At 41.0% G+C, this 21,314-nt stretch overlaps 1 protein-coding gene across 1 annotated transcript in view; it reads right to left on the reverse strand.

Annotated features, from left to right (window-relative positions):
- Positions 1 to 21,314, reverse strand: part of grin3ba (glutamate receptor, ionotropic, N-methyl-D-aspartate 3Ba) — a 103,231-nt gene that overhangs the window by 8,171 nt on the left and 73,746 nt on the right. The window contains exons 5-8 of the mRNA XM_088434078.1: positions 20,104 to 20,340; positions 14,655 to 14,801; positions 13,598 to 13,743; positions 8,701 to 8,816 (exon numbers count right to left, since the gene is read on the reverse strand). Of these exons, the coding sequence (XP_088290204.1) occupies positions 8,701 to 8,816; positions 13,598 to 13,743; positions 14,655 to 14,801; positions 20,104 to 20,340 (646 nt within the window). The remainder of the gene's footprint in view (positions 1 to 8,700; positions 8,817 to 13,597; positions 13,744 to 14,654; positions 14,802 to 20,103; positions 20,341 to 21,314) is intronic.

A 21,314-nucleotide genomic window follows, 5' to 3' on the forward strand; every position in this document is an offset into this window, starting at 1 on the left:
TTGGGCGTCCTTTTTAACAATTCGACCTTGGAGAAGGACGTTACCTTACCGCGTTCCCGATACTTGTGCTCATTATAGCATTTCTGAAACCGAATAACGGAATGCTAACCTTCCGCGCAAAACAGAGTGAGAAAATCGTTGGGCTCGGCGGGGGTCGATTGTGCGCGTGTGGCCAGCGATGCCCTTTGGCTTTTTTTCTCGCAGCGTGTGACAGCGAGGTAGTCATGCCGAAAGCCGCCCAGGCCCGCCGCGCTAGTAACAAAACCAGTCAGTCGGTCGGCCTCAATTAGCTAAAGGGCAGATGCTCTCTGAAATAAGATTTATTGGCTCACGAGGCTTCAGCCGGAATCCAAATCAAGCACTTTGCGGCCGAGTACAGACGCGCAAATGTGAGCACACATTCACACACAGAAGGTCAGTGCAACATGGTGGCCTTTTCAGGAAGCATGATGGGCAAATACACGACAGCCACTAGAATTTTTCACAACATGTTGTGTCAAAAAACAAAAGAATCTTAAGAACCCTAAATCGGTTTTCCTTGGAACACAATCGGCATAGTCAGGGTCTTAGATATATCTAATGTGTAAAGATCTTTCCCTTTTGTATCAACTTGACTCTGTTGTAGTCTCGACCTTGGCCTACGTCCAGACTATGTCTTCATCTAACAAAGTCTTGGTTTCTTAAAGGGTTGGACTTGTTTCCATCACATCCCTTCAAAGTTTTACTCCAGTTTAATTCATAAATTGATGAACGTTCTTTAAAGTCTTGGTAGTGACTTGGGCTCCTTCCTCTTTGATTGTCCTGCCTCTTTTGAGTTTTAGTCTTGACTCTGTGTCTTACAGTCTTGGTCTGGACTTGGCGTCAGTTTCTTAATGTCTCAGTCTACCATTGGTCTCTGCTTCTTAGAGTCTTGGTCTTGACTTGGGGTCAGTTATTTGAAGACTTGGTAATAACAGTCTAGTTTATTTATATACTTGATCCCTAATTGGGTTTGCGTCCTTTCAATCTTAGTCCTTGCTTATTTGCGTCTTCTCAAAGTGTTTGCCTCGACTTCATCTCGACTGAAAGTCTTGGTCTAGACTTGGTGTTAACTTCATTCTTAGTCTTAATTTCATGTCGTAAATTGTTGGCCTTGACTTCAACTTAAAGTCCTGGTCTGGACTTGGTTTGTAGTGACTCGGTCTCATCCTTTGATATACTTGGACTTAAATGTCTTGCCTCCGTCTTGACTTAATCTGGATTCTTTTGAAACTCGGTCTGGACTTGGTGTCAGTTTCTTAATGTTCAAGTCTAGCATTGATCTCTTCTCCTTCAAGTCTTGGTCTTTACCTGGTGTCAGTTCTTTAAAGACCCTGTAGTCTTTCACAAAGTCTTTCTCTGTACTCTTAACTTGATCCAGTCCCCTTAAAGTGTTGACCTTGACTTCATCTTGACTCAGTTTTGCTCTAGACTTGGTCAGTTTCCTAATGTCCGGTTCTACCCTTAGGGTGTACTTCTGAAGTCTTGGTTTAGACTTGGTGTATGTTCCTCAATGTCTTGGTCTCTGTTCGTCTCGGCCAGGACTTCTCTCTCATCCATTCGTGTTCTTAGTCTTTAATCAGTCTTTCGGTCTTAGTCTCAACTTCATCTTGTTCTCGTATCATGTCGCCTTTAACTTCATCTTGACCCCTGAAAGTCTTGAGTTAAGGGTTTCATCTTGCCTCAGTCTCAACCTTTGAAAAGTCTTTGTCTCGACTTGGTCCGGAACTAAACGGAGACAGGAAACAGATGCCAACAGAGGGAGACCGCCCTCTTTCAGACACAAACAAGTACCCAACGACCTTTCGGTGATGATCCGATGATGAATGGTTACGCAGGTAAGACATCTGGCATGAACGTCAACACGTGTGAGCTACGAGAGATAAAATCCGAAATTATATGCAGATGTTCAGTTCCTCTCGAAGGCTTGATGGGAACCCTTTTTGACGGTTTCTTGTAACACCGCCTTAAAGCTGCGTCCTCTGTCGCAATTACCGCTTGTAATCTCGCCCATTTCGGTCTGCTGTTTATCTCCATCATCCCTTTGCTTCTTTTTTTTCTTCCGGCTCTCTTATCTGTCGCTCCCTTTGCCTGGTCCCGTCTCCTCCTCCCGACAGACGTCGCCCGAACCGTCGTCAGCCTCGGCGCGCCCATTTATTGAACAAATGATGGAACGTAAGCAGGACGACACTTATCATTCCTCATGGACCATAAAAGACACACAAATCTCCCCTACGGCTACGCGCTCACTTCAGGTTCTAATCTGTAAGACTTCTCAGCGGGCTCGCTATCGGAAAGAACATTAGGGACACGTGCGCGATCGGAAATTAGTGCTCAGGTTTGATTGCAGCTGCTAATGAGATGTTTGTTATTGGGGGAAAGAGTTTAACCCTTCATGTCAAATTTTTAGGAACATTTCTGAGAACTGTTCATGTGTGTCCACTGTGGTGGACATCCGATTTTGCTCTATAATCTTTGAGTAATTGGAGCTAACTGACTAAGTCCTAGTGTGCTCAGCAAAGGACATCCTGGAATTTACGATGATGCCCTGTTGGGTGAAATGTAATTCAGTTCTTTGCTGCTTTGCTGAGACAAAGTGGACACAACAAGGGACACAAAGCCATATATACGGTGTGTGTATATATATCGAAATTTCAAAAGTAAAATACAACAAAGTCGGATTAGAATGGGAACAAATATAATCTTTTTAGAGTAAAATGTACTACCAATTTAAAGTGTACATTTCAACGGTATTCAAACACTTAGAAGTCGCGAATTTATATTCGGTGTTTGTTTGCAACCAACGTTCTACGTATTTGTGTATTTGGACATTTTTTGGCCCCAAAACAGCGTTGTTGAAAACAAGATACCGAAATAAAAAACATAAAAAGAATCAATCACAAAAAATGCACGTTTTTGAGTTGTTTGCGACCCACTCGCAATGGATCCGGGACCAAATTCCGGGTCCCGAGCCACCGGTTGAGAAGCTCCGCTCCGAGATGAATAATCAGAAAAGTCGGCGAAGACGATGCCTCGTCCGACAAAGCGTCAATCAAAAGTGAGCGTAATTACTCCCGTTTGATGCGGCTCATGTCTCGGATGTCATTAGATGGCGCCGTTGTCCCTAATGAAGTGTCTGGCGGCGTCTGGCAAGGATGCCTGTACGCAAACAAGCGCGCCCACCGGGACCCGCCGTTGTGCTTCTCCTCACGTCGCCGACAGCTTATCGACGACGGCGAAGCATCAGAAAGCACTTAAAAGGAAGCCGCTGACGGCCAGACAGCGCCATCCATTTGACTTATTTTTATTTTTTATCTCCAAACGGGGCGTGGCGATGATGCATTGCGACCATCAACATGCGGGGCGACGTTGCCGCCATACTTCTTCATATCTTCGTACGTTATCTCATAATTGTTTTGGGAATGCGGACCCTATCGCTCTATTGTTTTGGACGCGTACGTTTTTTGAAGTACGGGTGACCGTGAGGCTCGGCGGGTTGCCAGATAGTCGCTGGGCACACTTATGAAGGTGAAAATTGACCGTATTTTCCTTACCGTAAGGAGTAAATACAAGGTGACCCAAAAAAAAAAAAACGGGCCCCAACTCTAATTAGGTCCCGTTTCTTAGTGTTTCGTCCGAATCAAATGAAACTTTGGTCATAAGTAGTTTATTATCTTCAAAACATCACATCAAAACACTTGGGTCTTTGGCCTTTTTTTCTTGGTTCTACAGCATATGTTCTAGACGGCCTCCGTGCATTTAGCTCATTTAGCTCCGTGCATTTCTTGAGGCACGGCACCAAGTTGTCCCTGACGTTCTTACAGACTGAATTGGTAATGGCTCTCATCTCCTCCCTGATGGCTTTGAGTTCCGTGATGGTTCTGGGTTTCCCTGCGTAGACTCTGTCCTTAAGACAGCCTCAAAGAAAAAAATCTGGGGGCCCTCTTGAGACTGATCACTCGAAGTTCTCTTTCAGCCAATCTCGGGACAGGTTTGAGTTGGGAGAATTTGCTCCGTCTTGCCGGAACCGGAACTCGCTCATGGACGACGGGTAGATGGTCTGGACGACTTCGTGCTGCGCCTCAAGAAATGCACGGAGCTAAATGGGGGCCGTCTAGAACATATGCTGTAGAACGGAGAAAAAAAAGGCCAAAGACTCTAGTGTTTTGATGTGATGTTTTGAATTTCGGACAAAACACTAAGAAACGGGGCCTAATTCGAGTTTTTTTTGGGTCACCCTGTATCAGCCTATAATAACCCTATAATGCGATGCGCCTTGCGTGTGCGATGAATCCCCAAATCAGTAAATTATACCAGATAATTCCGGAATAAGAACAGTAAGTACGCTAGCAGTGATACAACAATCATAGGATATTATGTACAGTACGTACGCTGGCAAGGATCAACCGATCGGAGAAAATTGCCCGTTACGTACATTACGTAGGCTGGGGGCTATAAACCGGATGTTATATACGTTTGCTTGATAGAGCCCAAAATGGAAATTGCGCCTAATAAAGAGTCGGAGGAAAAAAAGAGTTACGAGTTTAAAAGCTTCAAAATGTTGGATATGGAAGCCAAAGCTAGCACGTTAAAAATGAAGTTGGAAACGGAATTTCTGGAGTTGCGAGAATACTTGAGAAGAAGCTACGGATATGGCTGTGGGTACGGAGGGGAAAACTCGGTGAAAACGCAAATTTTACAAGATAGCGAGAAAAACATGAAAAATCAAGAAGCACTGTCAAATTTTCTGTGAAATTTGGAAGCATGAAATACAGAAAAAAACTGAATATTACGCTGCAAAAGTTTGGTTTTCTCCTTCGACGTTAAATAATTCGTGGAAAAAAAAACGGAAAGATTCTGACCTCCAGTTTTCGGCACATTGTTTCCTTGTGTACAACGAACAAGAAAAAACACAAACTACGAAAATCGGTCGCATTCTATTGGGCCTAACCCATATTGACATAAATCCGATACGACTTTCCTCCTTTCCCCCAAAGTTTCCAAAGTAGGGATGCCGAATTGCATTTTCTCCAACTTTTCCCATTAAAAGTCGTCAGCGGACGAGACGTGAGCGGCCTGATCAACGGCGCAGAAAAAAACAAACAAAAAAAAACAAACAAAAAAACCCGACAAGAAAAAGGAGCGAGCGAAGGTCCGCTTGTTGCAGTATAATTAATGGGCCCGTTGTCCCCCTCGCACCTTTTCGGCGGGGGACCGGAGTCCCCGCGGTCGGCCGTCTTTGCGCGGCGCAAATCACGACATTAATTCTGTCGGCGTCCTCGCATCGCTTGCTCTCCCTTCTCCCGTCCGGGGTGAAGGTTTGTCTTGATTAGGCGACTCCGTCGCCCGCCTCTTTTATCACCGGAATGAAAGGCGCCCGTATCGCCGAGCGCCTCGGCCGCGTTTCGTTCCCCCCTCGCGTTTACCGCCCCGTCCCCGCTTCCGCGTCTGCCTTTTTACAATCAAGCCAACGTCCGACGAGGGGACGCCGAGAGTCGGGGAGCCGGTCCGCGTTTTGATCGATGCCGCCGTTCTGAGTGGTAGCGGGGGGTTGTTCGTTTATAAGGTGGTTATACTCACCTTAATAAACCTTCTAGGCCATAGGTGTGGAACTCCAGTCCTGGAGGGCCGGCATCCTGCATGTTTTCCGGTTTTCTTTCCCCAACACACCTGATTCAAATGATTAGCTCATTAGCAAGCTCTGCAGGAGCTTCAAAATGATCCCAATCATTTGAATCAGGTGTTTTTGAGGGAAAAGGTAAAAAAACTGTAGATAATCTAAAATCGGATACCAAAGTAAGAAGTATGGAAGGAACAAAACCAATCCAATTCTTTCCAAAATCGTTCGAAAGTATTTGCTTTGTTGTGCCCCAAATATAATGTTATTTTTTTTGTTTGTCTTTAAATGTACACTTAAAAAAAAAACTCTACAAATGTAGACCACATTTTGGACATTTTGAAGTTTCAAAAAAAAGACTGAAAAGAGTTAGCCCAAATCTTTATCCAGAATTCTTGCGAAACATTTTTTTTCCCCATAAATCTGTTGCACCATGCAACACCCCCTTGAAAGGAGCAAAACACGAAGCTGACGAGAAACCGCACAGACCTCTGCAAAGGTTATGCGGAGATTCTTGTATTATTGATGGTGATGCTTCTCAACCGTTCTTCAATCCTGTACCCCTTGCGAAATATTTTTTTTTTCAGCCAAGTACCCCCTTACTAGCGCAAAACATCTTTAGGGGAAAAAAAAAAAATCTTAAAACAAGAGTATTGTTCCATCCGTGTCTGATTGATTAAACTTTGAATCTAAGGCATTTCTTGGCATATTCTTGGCAACTACGGGAACTGCGTAAAATGGTGCCACTGATGACAATAAAACAACAAAATAAAGGAGTTCATTTTTCGGGGGGTGGTAAAAGTCACTATGAGAGAATTTGGCAAGAAGTTGCTTCATGTTCCAATTAATTTGCTCTTCATTTGAAAGGATAACTGTACTGCTCCTGTCAGAGCAGAGAATGGGATTCGCCGATAGTGACAGGAACCATTTTAACTACCTTAAATACCATCACGAAGCCTGGTTTGAGAAATGCTGTTCTTTAGCAATAGGTTGCAACATGTTCAAATGAATTTACTCCCATTTCGAAAAGAAATATGTCCAGTTTCTGTCGTTAAGAAAATCATTCAGTTGGATTTGTCGATACCTGCAGAAACCCAGTTAACATCTCACATACCCCCTAAAGCAGTGGTCCAAAACCACTGGCCTGCGAGCCCATACCGGTTCATGGATCGGTCGGTACCGGGTTGGTAAGTTGTTGACCGGTCTGTGGTGATAAACAGGTTGGGGACCACTGCCCTAAAGCACATTCATGCACCCCCGTTTGCATACCCTAATTTGAGAAACAATTTTTCAGCAATAAGTTGCGACATGTTCCAATTAATTTACTCTCATTTTGAAATTTGTTTTATCCGGTTTCCTATCACATTATTAAGAAACACATTAAAGTAGATTTGGTGATACAGCATGTTGATAAAGCAGGGGGTCCCCAACTACTGGCCCGCGGCCCCATGGCGGTCCGTGGATCAATCGGTACCGGTCCGGTAAATTGATATACTTTCCCCCTACTTGCTGCAACATCTTCCTACATCCAAAACAAATCTGAATTCCACCAGCCAATGACGGATGACGACTCCTAAAGAAACAAAGGTCATCCATGGTTTTGTGTGCACAAACAATGGATGTTTGTGACTCGTGCGTGTGTGTGTGTGTGAATGTTGTAGACGTCGGCGCTGAATAATAGATAGCGCCCGCGTTCTTTTAGCCTGCAGTGCAAGTTCATGCGGCGAATCAGCGCTGCCACTCACGGAGATAACATACTATTTGATCCCCTCAACCAGCTCTGGCTCGGCGCATGTGTGTGTGCGCGTGTATGTCAAAGTGTGTGTTGCATGACGGACGGCCTGTGGTCTTACAACACAACGCGTGTGTTGATGAATAATGTGCAGCTCATGCCACTGCACAGGTACATTACTTACCGTGTGTGTGAGTTCTTGTTTTTGCCATATTGTGGGGACCAAACCTTTTTGCAGGGATGTTATGGACTTATGGGGACCATTTTGTTGGAGCCCAAAGGTTCAGACCTCTTTTTGAGCGTAAAGACTTGCTTTAAAACCAGGGGGTGTTTTAGCTTCCGGGCCGGAAGTGGGCGGAACCAAAAAAAAAAAAAATCATAGTTATGTCTTTATATACCTTTAAAACAAGCTCAAATGTATTACTCTTTTTGAAGACTGTCAATTACAACATTAGCATTAAACTTATAAGATATTAACATTACTATTAATCACAAAGCATTTCAAGTTTTTCATTGATTAAATAAATTCAGCTATTTTTTATAATTGACAAAACCATCTCGCGGGCCGGGTTGAACCTGTTTGCGGGCCAGAACGGGCCCGCGGGCCCTATGTTTGACACCACAGTTTTAGAGCATTGGTTTGAATTGGATTCGATTGAGGTTATAGTAATGGTTAGGGTTTGGCAGTGTGTCTATTTTTTGCAGAGTCCCCCCCCCCCCCCACACTCGACGCACTGACTATAAATATGATCATGATCTATAAAAATACCTAATCCTGTATCCTTTTTAATATAAGAAAAAAAAAGGAAATCAACTTTCAGCAGCTGTTATTTTTTACAGCGTTTATACGGGTTATAGCTTAGTCTAAAACTGAAAAAAATAATCAAGTGCATCAAAATGCCTGAAAATAAAATGTTTTGCAATTACAATTCACATGAGAAAAACAAAGCCTTTAGGGGTCATCCATGCACCCCCCCCCCCCCGCCCCGTATTTCAGAAGGTTTAGGCAAGGTTAGGAAATGCATTATGTCAACGAGACGTCCTCGCTGCAATAGGAAAACCGTTGCATGTGTGTGTGCGCTCGTGTGACCCACAAAGACGGAAATGTGTCATACGTTATCCAGTCAGACATAAATCATCCGATATCATTCCATATGGTCACATTTACTGATTGGATAGAATAATAAGTCTTGGCAGCCCACCTTTTGAAATATGAGGTGTTTTTTGCCCTCCCGTTATTGGAGGTTGACGTCGGAGGTGATGTGTGCGTCTTGCGGTATTTACCGTTTTGATGTTATTGATTTTTTTTGTATTGGAGAGCGTGGAAGCGCACCTTCGATGGCGAAAGGCTTGCCCACCGTCAGGAGCTTACAGTCGGCGTCGATGGACACCTCGAAATCCAGCAGGGCTTTGTCCATGATGAAGGCGTCCAGAGTTGGAGGATCCGTCCTTCGCAGGCACACAAACGCACCGCGGGGGATTTAGAGAGCACATTGGGATCAAACTTGTGTATATTTATTTCTAAAAATGTTTCTCATTTGATTCATTCTTTTTTTTTAGGTTTGGGGGAAACCTGTTTTTAAATTAAATAATTAATTAAAACAAATATATATATAGAAAAAAAATATCTATCTATATATATATTATTTTAAAATATTTTTTAAATTAAAAATATATAAATATATACACACTTTAAAAAAATGCTGTTTTCTTACAGTAAGTACTGCAAATTACGGTAACACAATTTCTATTTCTTTACGGTAAAAAAACTGTATTGCTACTGCTCATTTTACAGTACATTTTGTAAAATTAAATTATTATAAAATAACAGTTTCAATCCAAGTTTCTATCATAAATTTAGAAAATGTCTTACCATATATTAATGGTATTTTTCTGGCAGCTGAGTTGCCAGCGCTTTAACTTAAAAATAGCATTTTTTACAGTACGTATATATATATTTATATATTTTTTTTATTTATTTTTTTTCAGACCATAAGTCACATTTTTTTCTCATGATTTGAACCTTGTGTGGTTCGTTTTTTTTTTTTTGCAAGCTAGCAGGAGACATTATCGCTGCTGCGCTTTATCCTCAGAAAAATACACTGTGTATACGGTGCATAAATACACTGCTTACTCAACTAAAAAGTAACAACCAAAACTTAACACAACCCAGGTAAGGACTCAAACCTGTTAGCGAGCACATTCCAGAGACCTTTAACCAAACTCTAACTTTGAAGTTAAGAAAACACCGCAAGCGTAGCGAGAAGCTACAAAAAAACGCGTCCGGGGTGACGGCGCGAGCGGAAAACAAACACCGCCAAAAAGAAGAAGAAGAAGAAACCCCAATCAGATGAGGCCACGGGAGATCTCAGAAGACCGGGAGTCTCCGAGACCCGGCCCACACAAAGGCTTTCCCGCTCCCCATTTGGATGGCGGCCACCCAGGTGGAGCGGCAGGTCACGTCTGTGTGTTTACGTCCCAGCGGAAGCATCCCCCCCCCCCCCCCCCCCCCCCCCCCCATGTTTCTTTGTGCCTGACAGGCACGCCGGAGGTAAACAATAAAACACCGCAGCTCTGCAAACGCAGCAAAAAAAAAAAGAAGAAGAAGAAAAAAGCAACTCTGGAAAGTCAGCCTTTTGTCTGGCAGTAAACATTGGCAAACTTGAACAATGAGTGAAATGACGGAGTCTTTTCATTTTTTCCGGCTCCCGACTCGACCCACTAGTGAACCCCGTTATCATGATGAATTCATTTTTTTTTTTTATCGGTACTGGATCAACATTTACATCCATTTTCTGACACTGATGTGAAAATCAAGGTTACTTTGCACTATTTACAGATGAGTGAAATGACAGAAAAAAAAGTAACAAATAAAACAAAATACAAAAATGATTCATTATTATAAAAATTTTATATATTGGAGTAAAATAAGAAAATTACTTAATAAATAATAGTTTGAATGGAAAATTAAAGAAAATATATACATATTTTTAATTTGTATTTATAACAAACGTAAAAAACTATTTTGAAACTAACATTTTTTATTTCTTATTTTACTATTAATTTATTATAAAAAAATCTCACAAAACTTTATACAGTATGCTGTGTAACCTTATTTCTGCCAACATAATATGCGCCTTTAATGCTTTGCATTTTTTTTAATCAAAATAAAAATGTGATATTGTTGCTTTGACCTTTTCCTTGCACGTCAAACAGAGGTGAATCGACAGTAAACGCACATGCCATGGGCTTGAAATTTGACTATAGGCCGCGGACTGAAAAAATGTGGACAGCGGGGCCTCATTGGCCAATTTGGCCGTATTTTGGACACCTCTGCTCTAATAAACGTTTTCCAATCAGGTTTTTGTCGGCTCTAGAAAACAAACATTCAACATTTTTTTGAATGAAATTTTAAAAATTATTATGTATTTTTCAATCCAGTTTTTCCTAACCGTTTCATACACAGTAAATTCGTTGTCGATATTGTTTTCTTTTGAACTTTTCATATTGTTTTGAAGGGTTTCTGTCACGAATTTGGTAGCGGTGAGCTAATCCTGCCCCGATTAGCGGGCTTGTAAAAAAAAAACAAAAAAAAACGCAAACTTGACACCGTCGTCCTCTCCACCGCGATTGTTTTCTCCGAAGCGGCGGCCTGCGAAATCCACTTTGTCGCGCCGGCACTTATCTGCAGCCGCCCGTTGTTCGCCGGCAAAGAGTAGCGCTCTATAATTAGAGGTCAATTAGGTTCAGGCCGATCAATAAGGAGAAGAAGAAGAAGAAGAAGAAGAAGAGTCGTTGGCAGTGTGTCCAAAGTCTTATCGGCCTGCCGCAGCGGCTGTCGGCTTAGCTAAATGATATATGTGTTTACGTTGGGATGCTCGGCCGCGAGATGTTTACGTTTTAGTGGTGATGCGTTTTCACGAATCACGCTCGTACGGCACGGGAACGAAAATCCGTCTGCTCCGAAAAAACGGGAAATTGATTATGGATGTTTGTTAGCATTTTTTTTTTCCAGGTCAATACCATAAACTTCAAAACAACGACTTCAAATTAGTGTCCGAAATAAAGCAAGTATAACGCCTGTATTAATCATAAAATACTAACGCTAATCGTAAAATATTTAATAAATGAAAAAATTGAAAACAAAAATATCTGCTAATTTCCTGACTTTACAAAATCATCTTGCGGGCCGGATTAGACCCATTTGCGGGCCAGAACAGGCCCGCAAGCCGTATGTTTGTGTGTTATAGTTTTTAAATTCAAGTTTTATATTTTTTAAATTTAAGTAAACAAACAACATTGCGAACAAAGATTTATTTATAATGTGTATGATGAGGTATCACACTGCCATATAGCGCCAACTACTGCCGAGGATTTTTATTTATTTTTTTACGATATCAATATTGGATTTAGACATACCTAGTAAGTAGTATTTATATATATATATATATATATATATATATATATATATATATATATATATATATAAGGGTTAGGGTTATATACATATAAACACACACATAAACATATATATATATATATATATATATATATATTCACATATATATACACATATAAATATATATGTAAATGTATATATACACACACACACACACACACATACATACATACATACATACATACATATATATATATATATATATATATATATACATATATACAGTATACATATACACACATATATATATACACACATATATATATATATATATATATATATATATATATATATATATATATATATATATATATATATATATGTATGTGCTATACGTATATACACACACATACAGTGCATATAAAACATACATAAAACAGACTGATAAAATGTAATGAATTTGATGAGTTTTTGGTTGTGACTTGGGCCAGGTTAATCCTAACAAGGAACCTAATGTGATTATCTGATACCGACGGGCAACAAAATCAATTTTTTTTTTTTTTGCAAGGCTAATTCAGTTGGGACTTTTGCTCATCTGGCGTCCTTAAAAAGTTGCCTTTTTTAGCGTGAACCTTCAGTTAATTGCTTGCGTTTTTTGGCAGTCCGTTATCATTCCGGCGGGGGTGTCTCAATTAACGCGGTAAATCTTAATTTAATTAAAGCTTTTGAGTGAACTCTGTGATAACCTTTTTTTTTTTTAAAGCTAGCTTCTCGCGCTGTGGCGACCGGCGATCTTCACCTTGTCCCACTTGAAGGTTACATTTGTCTTTGCTGGCGTTTCTTCTTCTTGTGTTTTGGGGGCTATCGGAGAAGCTCATCTGTACACAAGGTTGCGATTGTGCACGCGTGTGTTTTCATCCCGGGTAAAGGGCAAATTTGCACAAGCGTCACCTGCATGTTGTTATTTTAAATAAAGATTTCCATTAAGGAAGCGTGACATTGTGTGCTTTACGCTTTGTTTGTCGCCCGCCTATTGGCAAAGAAACTCGCAATTGGTATGCATGAGAAAGTGAATCTGATAGCACAACAACAAAATTGTGCTTACAAACTCTTTTGAATTATTAATAGTCAGGCAAGGATGCTACCAAAAATATTTAAGGCAGTGGTCAGTTTAGTGCGCTTAAGTTATTGTTTAGCAATTTTTAACTTCTTTGAGTCTTTCTATTAGCGTATTTTCCGCACTATAAGGCGCAGCTAAAAGCCTCAATTTTTTTTTTTTAAAAACTTGATGGTGCGCCTTATAATCAGGTGCGCCTTATACATGGATCAATTTTGAGATTTTAAAACTTTTTCAATCACAATATGGTAATACTCAAAGTAATAATAATAACTCAAATAATAACTCTAAACTGTCAATAGCATAGTAACTCAAATATGTCATTAATTCAGGGTGCGCCTTATAATCCGGCGCGCCTTATATATGGAAAACGTTTAAAATATGTCATTAATTCAGGGTGGGCCTTATAATCTGCTGCGCCTTATATATGGAAAAACTCGTAAAATATGTCAATAATTGAGGGTGCGCCTTATAATCCGCTGCGCCTTATAGTGCGGAAAATATGGTAAGTTGTTACTTGGTCCATCACTAACAAATAAATTCAAGTTATTGTTCATACATGTTTGCTGTTCAGTCTAAAACGTTTCCAAATAAGTTATTGGTCAGTCGAATACAAGCTTAAATACGCTAGCTAAAATTTGTTAGGGTTATTGGCCAATCTAATATAAATTCATAGTGCATACCGCCAGGCTAGTAGTGAAATTTGCGTCTTACTTGAGCATGCGCACGCCTTCGGGGGTGGTGGGCTGGTTGAAGCGTCGCATGTAGTCGTGCATTTCGGGGAAGCTCTTCTTCATGTAATCTTCGGCGCTGCTCTCCCGCACCGTGCCGAATCGGAAGCCTAGCGACGGATGGTGAAGCTGCCGGAAGGTCAAAAAAAGAATAATAATCAAAGGTTTACATTTTGTTGGGATACACTTATTGGTTAATCCAACATGCTAATGAGTTTGAGTTATTGGTCGGTCCAATGCGCTCAACGGGTTCAAGTTATTGATTTCGCAGAACACGATTACCATCAGGTGTGAGTTATTGGTAGGTAGAATACGGGTTGGAGTTTTTGGTCGGTCTAATTTAGAGTTATCAGTTGCTCTTATAAATTTACAAACGTGTATCAGTTATTAATTGGTCCTCACTGCCGGGTTCAGTTATTGGTCAGTCCAATGCGCTCAACGGGTTCAAGTTATTGATTTCGCAGAACACGATTACCATCAGGTATGAGTTATTGGTAGGTAGAATACGGGTTGGAGTTTTTGGTCGGTGTAATTTAGAGTTATCAGTTGCTCTTATAAATTTACAAACGTGTATCAGTTATTAATTGGTCCTCACTGCCGGGTTCAGTTATTGGTCAGCCTACAACACTTCCTGTTAAGAGTTTTGGTCGATCCAATGTGATCAAGGGACGTCTGTTTCTTTTACTCTCAGGTTTAAGGTTGAGACAGGGTTAAGGTTAAGGTTACCGCACGTTCTAAGAATTTTGAGCGATCGGCCAATCAAAAATGATCAAAGTTCAAACAAGTTTAAATTATTGGTCGGGTTGAGATGCAAAAGTTTGTTTTGTCGGTCTAATAGGTTTGAGTTATTGAGCAATCGAAAACAATTCAAATAATCAAATGGTTTGGAGTTATTGGTCTGTGAAATTTGGAGTTTTTGGTTGCTCCAATTTATGTGAATTCAAATATTTTTTGGTATGAATCTCAGTTTTTTCGCCGTCGGACTAACGCAAGTCCAATCAGGTCCGAGTTATTTGTCAGTCCGATGAAGTGGATCTAACCTTATCGTCGTGGATTCCAGACACCTGCTCGAAGGTTTTTTCGCCAACCATGACGGCGGCCAGGTTGGCCGTGTAGCTGGAGAGCACCAGGAGGCAAAAGATGGCCCACAGGTTCATCAGGAAGCGGCCCGTCCAGCATTTGGGAGTCTGGGGGGGGGGGATTACGACATCTCAGATTTTTCCTTCACTCAAGAGTCCTCCTCATCGGAAAATGTTTCCATCAGTTTCAATCGGGTTAATGTGTCCGAAAACAAAAAAAGGGTTATTGACGTAATCTAATTCTACATTTAATTTCCAGTAAATATATATAATACATGGAGGTAGTCAAAAAAAAAAAATGGACGACGTTACAGCAATGTTTGAATGTTGCCAAGTTGACATCCCGAGTTTTTAAGAAAAACAAAAAGAACGTTGGGTCACAATCATCATTCGGTCCACAGTCTTTACTAATCCCTTATTTTTGTACGCTTTGATTATAATTTGAACTTTTTGCCTGCTGGGAAAATGAAAGTTGACACTTGTAAGGAGGTTGTTTTTTGTAGAAATCCCCCAAATGACTCAAAACTAATCCGACTCATGTGCCCTGTTTTGGGACGCACCCCATATACAGTGTGTATATGTATATATATATATATATATATATATATATATATATATATATATATATATATATATATATATATATATATATATATATATATATTAGTTCTGTCATCAGAATTTTCCGAATTAGTCAGAATTCTAAAAATAATCAGGATTGGGACTTTAAAACTCACATTTTCCTCAATAACAAAACTAATCCCCGCGACGTAGGCCTGGTTTTGTGGAAATGCTTCACTTATACATTTGATCCAATTGATGCGTTCAATGCAAAGCGGGAAAAGCAAGGATTAGGTTTTTTTTTGGGTCCTATTTCCCCATTGACAAAAGACAAAAGTGAGCCTTCCAGGTATCGACACAAGTTGGACTTCCTCCTTTAAACCTCTCTATCCTCTTTCCAAATCCGGCATTAGCACCCAATTAAGTTAATTGAAAAAAGATGGCCAGGCGTATTAAAGGAAATGCAACAAAAGGGACTTGTTTGGAAGGCACCTCAGAAACATCCCTCCATGAAATTGTCAGCCCCGGGGATAGAAGCGCTTGACGCCGCCCCCGATAATTTATTCGGCCAATTAAAATCCGCCCGGCGTAGGAAGAGACGGGACGAGTTTGCGCGGTTGTAAAGGGCCGGACGCTTGAGCGTAAACCTGGGTCGTAAGCGCTTATTACAAGGTGAAATGATGGGAAATTTCTTTGAACAGCAGAACATTAATCAGAGGCTAACCTCAATGACGGCCTTATTGTAGTCGTGGAACAACAAAGGTCACCTTATCTTCAAGTGGACCGTTTGCTTCTTTTGTCCTTCAGGGTTCCCCTGCAGCGAATACCACGCGGACATTTTTTTTTTTTTTTTTTGGACGTAGATTATTACGAGCAGTTACGTTGATTGGCAGTTACCTTGATTGCTATCGCGCATGGTTGCAGTTCTCATGAAAAACTGCAGAGGAGCCGTTGAGCTAATCACGATTAATCGACACCTAATTGATGATCGAGGCGTTTTAGGGGTATATGAAATTTCAACGGGGGTTTATGTATGTATTCTAAAATATAATTTTATAATTAGGGTGACCGGATAGCATAGTCTTCTTTTCAAACTAAGAGCAAATGAATTGGAACACAAAGCAACATTTTGCTAGATTACGTTCGAGTGACTTCTTCGCAAAACATTGCCTATATTTTATTGACCCTATATCACGGGAATTCCACTTTTTGGAGATTTTGATGAAAACATTTGCAAAATTATTTTTTCCCATTCATTGTGAAGTTTTAAGAATTCCTTGATTATTCCGTGCTCAACAAAACATGATTCGCGAGAGTACCGATGACAATAGTAAGCCCTCGTACCACCCGTGCAAGAATACAATAAAATCTGGATTATAAAACGCCACTTTTTTCTCACGCTTTGAACCCTGTGGCTTATAGTGCCGTGCAGCTTTTTTTTTTACTATCCACCAGAGGGCAATCTGCTTCATTATCTGATGCTACAACCTGCGCCATATAGTCCAGAGCGTCTTATACTTGATACAAATCAAATTTCTGTTACATTTTTGCAGGTGCGATTTAAACTCCGATGCGGCTTTTAGTCCGAAAAATACGGTAAACACACGTCGACTGAAATTGACACCAAAGTGTCTTCGGGCAGTTTCAAAAGAAAGTCCACGTACCATTTTTTTGTTTAAATATCTTATGTAACAACCTCCAATGTATAGTCCGGTGCGGCATACAGGGTAATAAAAAATACGGTTAAAAAACTGTATAGTTTCTTCCATTCCATCTCATTCCTAATATGTTCAGAATGTCAGTCTATCTTTATTAGTATTTTTAGTTTGGTATTCTTAGTATTTATATTCCGCTTTATAACCTGATGTTACAACCTGCGGTTTATCGTCCGGTGCGATTTATCGTCCGAAAAATACGGTAAACACACGTCGAGTGAAACGGACACCAAAGTATCTTCAGGAAGTTTGAAAAGAAAGTTATATCTATAATATATTTATAATATCTAATGTTACAAGCTGTGATTTACAATCCGAAAAATACGTCGGTTTTGTCGTTTTCAATCGACAGCAGAAGGTGAGATTAGCCAAACTACGTATGAGCTGAACGTAAAAAGGTAAATACTTTTTTTTGTTTAATTCCACAAACGCGGTAATAACAGCAAAATCATGTTTAAGACCAGTGTCCCCTTGTTGGACGTTAAAATGTTGTTTAAAGCTCGTCCGAAGACTAATGCGGCATGTTCCTGTAAGTCACGGGAGTTAATTGGATGGAAAAGCATTCCTTGGCAGCTTTTTAATGACGTTGTCAGCTCGGCTTTGCGAAGAAAGTGATTGTTTGGCTCCGAGACGGCGAGAGACGGCGGGATGGGGCCGGTTTTCACGGGTGGCCGGATCGCTAATGGGGGCGAATATGCTCATCGGGCCGGGATCAAAGGCGCGACCTCTCAATTAGGCGAAGGTCTCGCTAATAACGGGGACCCGCGTTCTTCTTCGTCCACGAGTTTTTTTTTAAAAGTCTTTCTCTGGGGTGGGGGATCGTGTTGATTATGATGGCTTGCCGACTCACGGCGGGGGCCTTTGAGCGAACGTCATTGATGATTTGGATTTGTGAACGGGCATTCATTCCAGCCGGCGTATGCTTTCAAAATAGATACAAAGCGGATAAGGGCTGAAGATGACCTTGCGTTCAGCGAGGTGCAGCGGTATGAATGAGGCAAGATTTCAACCTGAATGATCTGTTTATCCATCAATTTTCCGGCGTTTATCTGGTAAAGGTAAGGGTGTAGAATAAAGGGGGTAGAGGGTACTGAAATGTTCCGGGTCCACTTCAGAAGAACACTGATTGGTCAACATGCCTGGAGTATGTGCAGTAGCTCGAGACGTGAATTAAAATTGGTCTGCAAGGATTGAGACTGATTACCGTATTTTCCGCACTAAAACGCACCTCCAATTAATGGCAATTCATTCAATTAAAACCGTTTTCTTACATATATGTATATATATATATATATATAAATGGCGCTCCACATTAATCGGCGCATAGAATAGAAGCTACAGTAGTGGCTGGGGTTGCATTATGCATCCACTAGATGGAGCTGCACTAAGGGAAATGTCAACAAAACAAATAAGTCAGTCACATTTTTTAATTAGAAATTAAGAATAAAGATGATTTATGGAAAGTATTATTTAGAAAAAAAGGGAGAAAGTACCAGTTTGCCAGATGAATCAATAAAAGAATATAATGATGATTCAATAATAATAATTCAATAAAAAGAATCAATAAAAGAATATAATGATGATTCAATTAACTATTAAACTTAATTGCAAGCAGGAAAGTGAAATAGATTATTTTTGTACCTAAAGTAATTAATTACCGTATTACCAAAACTACAGTACTGGATTACTACACTACCAAAAATGTATTACTTTAATACTTAAGTACATAAAGTAATTGATTGCCTCAGTAATTAATTACCTGTAGTATTTTGTTATCACTTTAGTTCTTAAATACTTGAACTAGTTGATTACTTTATTATGCTCTCAAAACAGTTGGGCCAAAAATAGCCCAATTAGCAGCTAGAGATAATGGATGGATAGTTAAAAAAAAAAAAGAAGAACCAACCCAATTTGACATAACTCTCTGGGTTGTTTGGAACTAATCAACCTAAATTTTGAGGTTGTCTTGTACAAAATGAGCAACCCCCTTCCCCCCTCAAATCCACCAAAATGGGTCAGTCCCTCTGGGACTCATAATTGGTTTATTTTTAACCACTCACGTTTTATTTATTTTTTAAGTGTGATTACCTACCTACTTACTGACCTACCTTACCTTAGCTAAAGGACTCCATGACATCAGTATCCAATTACTTAAAGTAATCAATGACTTCATAATTCATTTGTTAGCGCTATCAATAAAAAGAGACCGGACAAAAAGCACGAATTTAAGTCAAAACAATCTTTTGCAAAAGTGCACCAAGGTCTTACAAAGATTACTAAGAAAGTGGTGACAATTTTCACAATAATACCACATCAGGAATTGTTTATATCCGTGTGAGTAGTTTTCATTACGTGTGCAAGCAATATGTTTTTATGTGATCACAGAAATTATATATACAATTGTACAATGATTCCACCACAAGTCCATAGGCCTTGATGTGGATAGCATCCAAATCCGGACTCTTTTCCGTTCGCATTTGATTTGGGCCAGGCGACCTTTGAGGGAGTGCGGTTCATAAAGTTTGACACATTCCTCAGAAGTACACACTTTTAGGAACTGCGGTGTTTTACTCGCTTGGCTCTCAAATCCGTCAGGGAACCTTACGGCCCGCCCGTAAATCAAAACGGTGATACATTTTCCGGCGGCAGCGGAAAGAAAACATTGGAGCTCCCCATCGGCGCCCCCCTCTTTCCTAGTCCACTTCCGATTCTCATCTCCGCTTATTGGGCGGACCCCTAAACCCAACCGTGACGTCCTTCTGTCTGATGACCCCGCTCGTTCCTTTCTGGATTCTCACCCGTCTCAAACTTTGGGCGACTCCCTCCCGGACGACCTCTACTCCGTTTCAGACTTCATCCATCCCGATCACGCCGGTCATAACTCATCCAATCTCTGTCGAGACACTTACCCTTGCGTTATCCTCCCCGTGGCTCCCCACTTCATCACTGCCTAATGTCCAACCTCGCCCTAAATCAATCTTCTCCGCTCCCCGGTTATGTTTTTGTATTTGCGTTCTGTCATTGTGCCGCAAAAACCTTTTAAATCCTCTTCCGAATTACCTTCACCGTTCCCACCCTATTGCCTTTTCTCCATATCTTATCCCGCCCGCCCCCGTCGATGATTGCAGAGTTACCTTGGTTGCGACGGTGCGGCCGAAGAGGATGGCGTAGCAGAGGTTGAGGGCGGAGGAATAGGAGAAGATGCGCACCCGGTTGCGACCGTGGGGGGTCATGCCGAATGGGCTGTTCCACTCATACAGGGTGAGGAAAAGCGCCGTGAGGTGCAGCGTGACGAAGATGCCCACCCACATGGACCAGTGGAGGGGCCACATGAAGGCGCCGATGGGGGCTGCCGTGTCTCGGCTGCGGACCTGGGAGGACCAGAAATGATGACGACAAAGGTTTTGTGGAATTTGAACAAAATGTATAAAGTAGACCAAGCTCTTCAGGGTCTCAAGGATCTTGATCTCGATGAGCAATTAAAGGCGCATTTCTCTACCCCTAAAAGTATTGATCTCGTTTCAGTCTCTACCTCCAAAAGTCTTGTTTGTGTCTCGGTCTTAATTTCCATTATCTTCATCTTGTCTCAGTCTTGTCCTTCAAAATCTTTAGATTTTGTTTTTGTCTGAGTCTCCAAAAGTCTTGCCTCATTTTTGACCTTCAAAAGTCTGTAGTTGGTCTCTGTCTCCACCTTTAAAAGCCTTAGTAATGTCTCTGACTCAACCTGAAAAAGTCTTGGTCTCGTTTTTTTCTCTAGCCCTAAAGGTTTTGGTCCTGTCTCAGGCTCTCCTCGACTAGTATTGGACTTGTCTCTGTCTCAATCTCCAAGTCTTGTCTTGTTCTCAACCTCCAAAAGTCTTAGCCTTGTCTCTGTCTAGACCTCTAAAAGTCTTGGTCCTATCTCTGTCTCAACATCCAAATGTCTTGGTCCTGTCTCTGTCTCAATCTCCAAGTCTTGTTTTGTTCTCAACCTCCAAAAGTCTTAGCCTTGTCTCTGTCTCGACCTCTAAAAGTCTTGGTCCTATCTCGGTCTCAACATCCAAATGTCTTGGTCCTGTCTCTGTCTCACCTCTAATAGTTTTGGTCTTGTCTCAGTCTTGACCAGAACAAGTCTTGTCTTGTTCTCAACCTTCAAAAGTCATGGTCTTGTTCGGGTCTTGACCTCTAAAAGCCTTAGACCCGCCTCTGTCGCGACCAAAAAAAATCTTGGTTTGGTTTTGTTCTTAAACCCCCAAAGTCTTAGTCCTGTCTCAGTCTCGCCTCTTTTTCTCTCTCTCGACCTAAAAAAGTACTGTTCTTGTCTCGGCCTCCATCTCTAAACGTCATTCCTCTTTATCTCACAGTT

Source organism: Hippichthys cyanospilos, chromosome 14 (genome assembly GCF_059441005.1).
Source record: "Hippichthys cyanospilos isolate Australia breed blue-spotted pipefish chromosome 14, RoL_Hcya_1.0, whole genome shotgun sequence".
Lineage (NCBI taxonomy): Eukaryota > Metazoa > Chordata > Actinopteri > Syngnathiformes > Syngnathidae > Hippichthys > Hippichthys cyanospilos.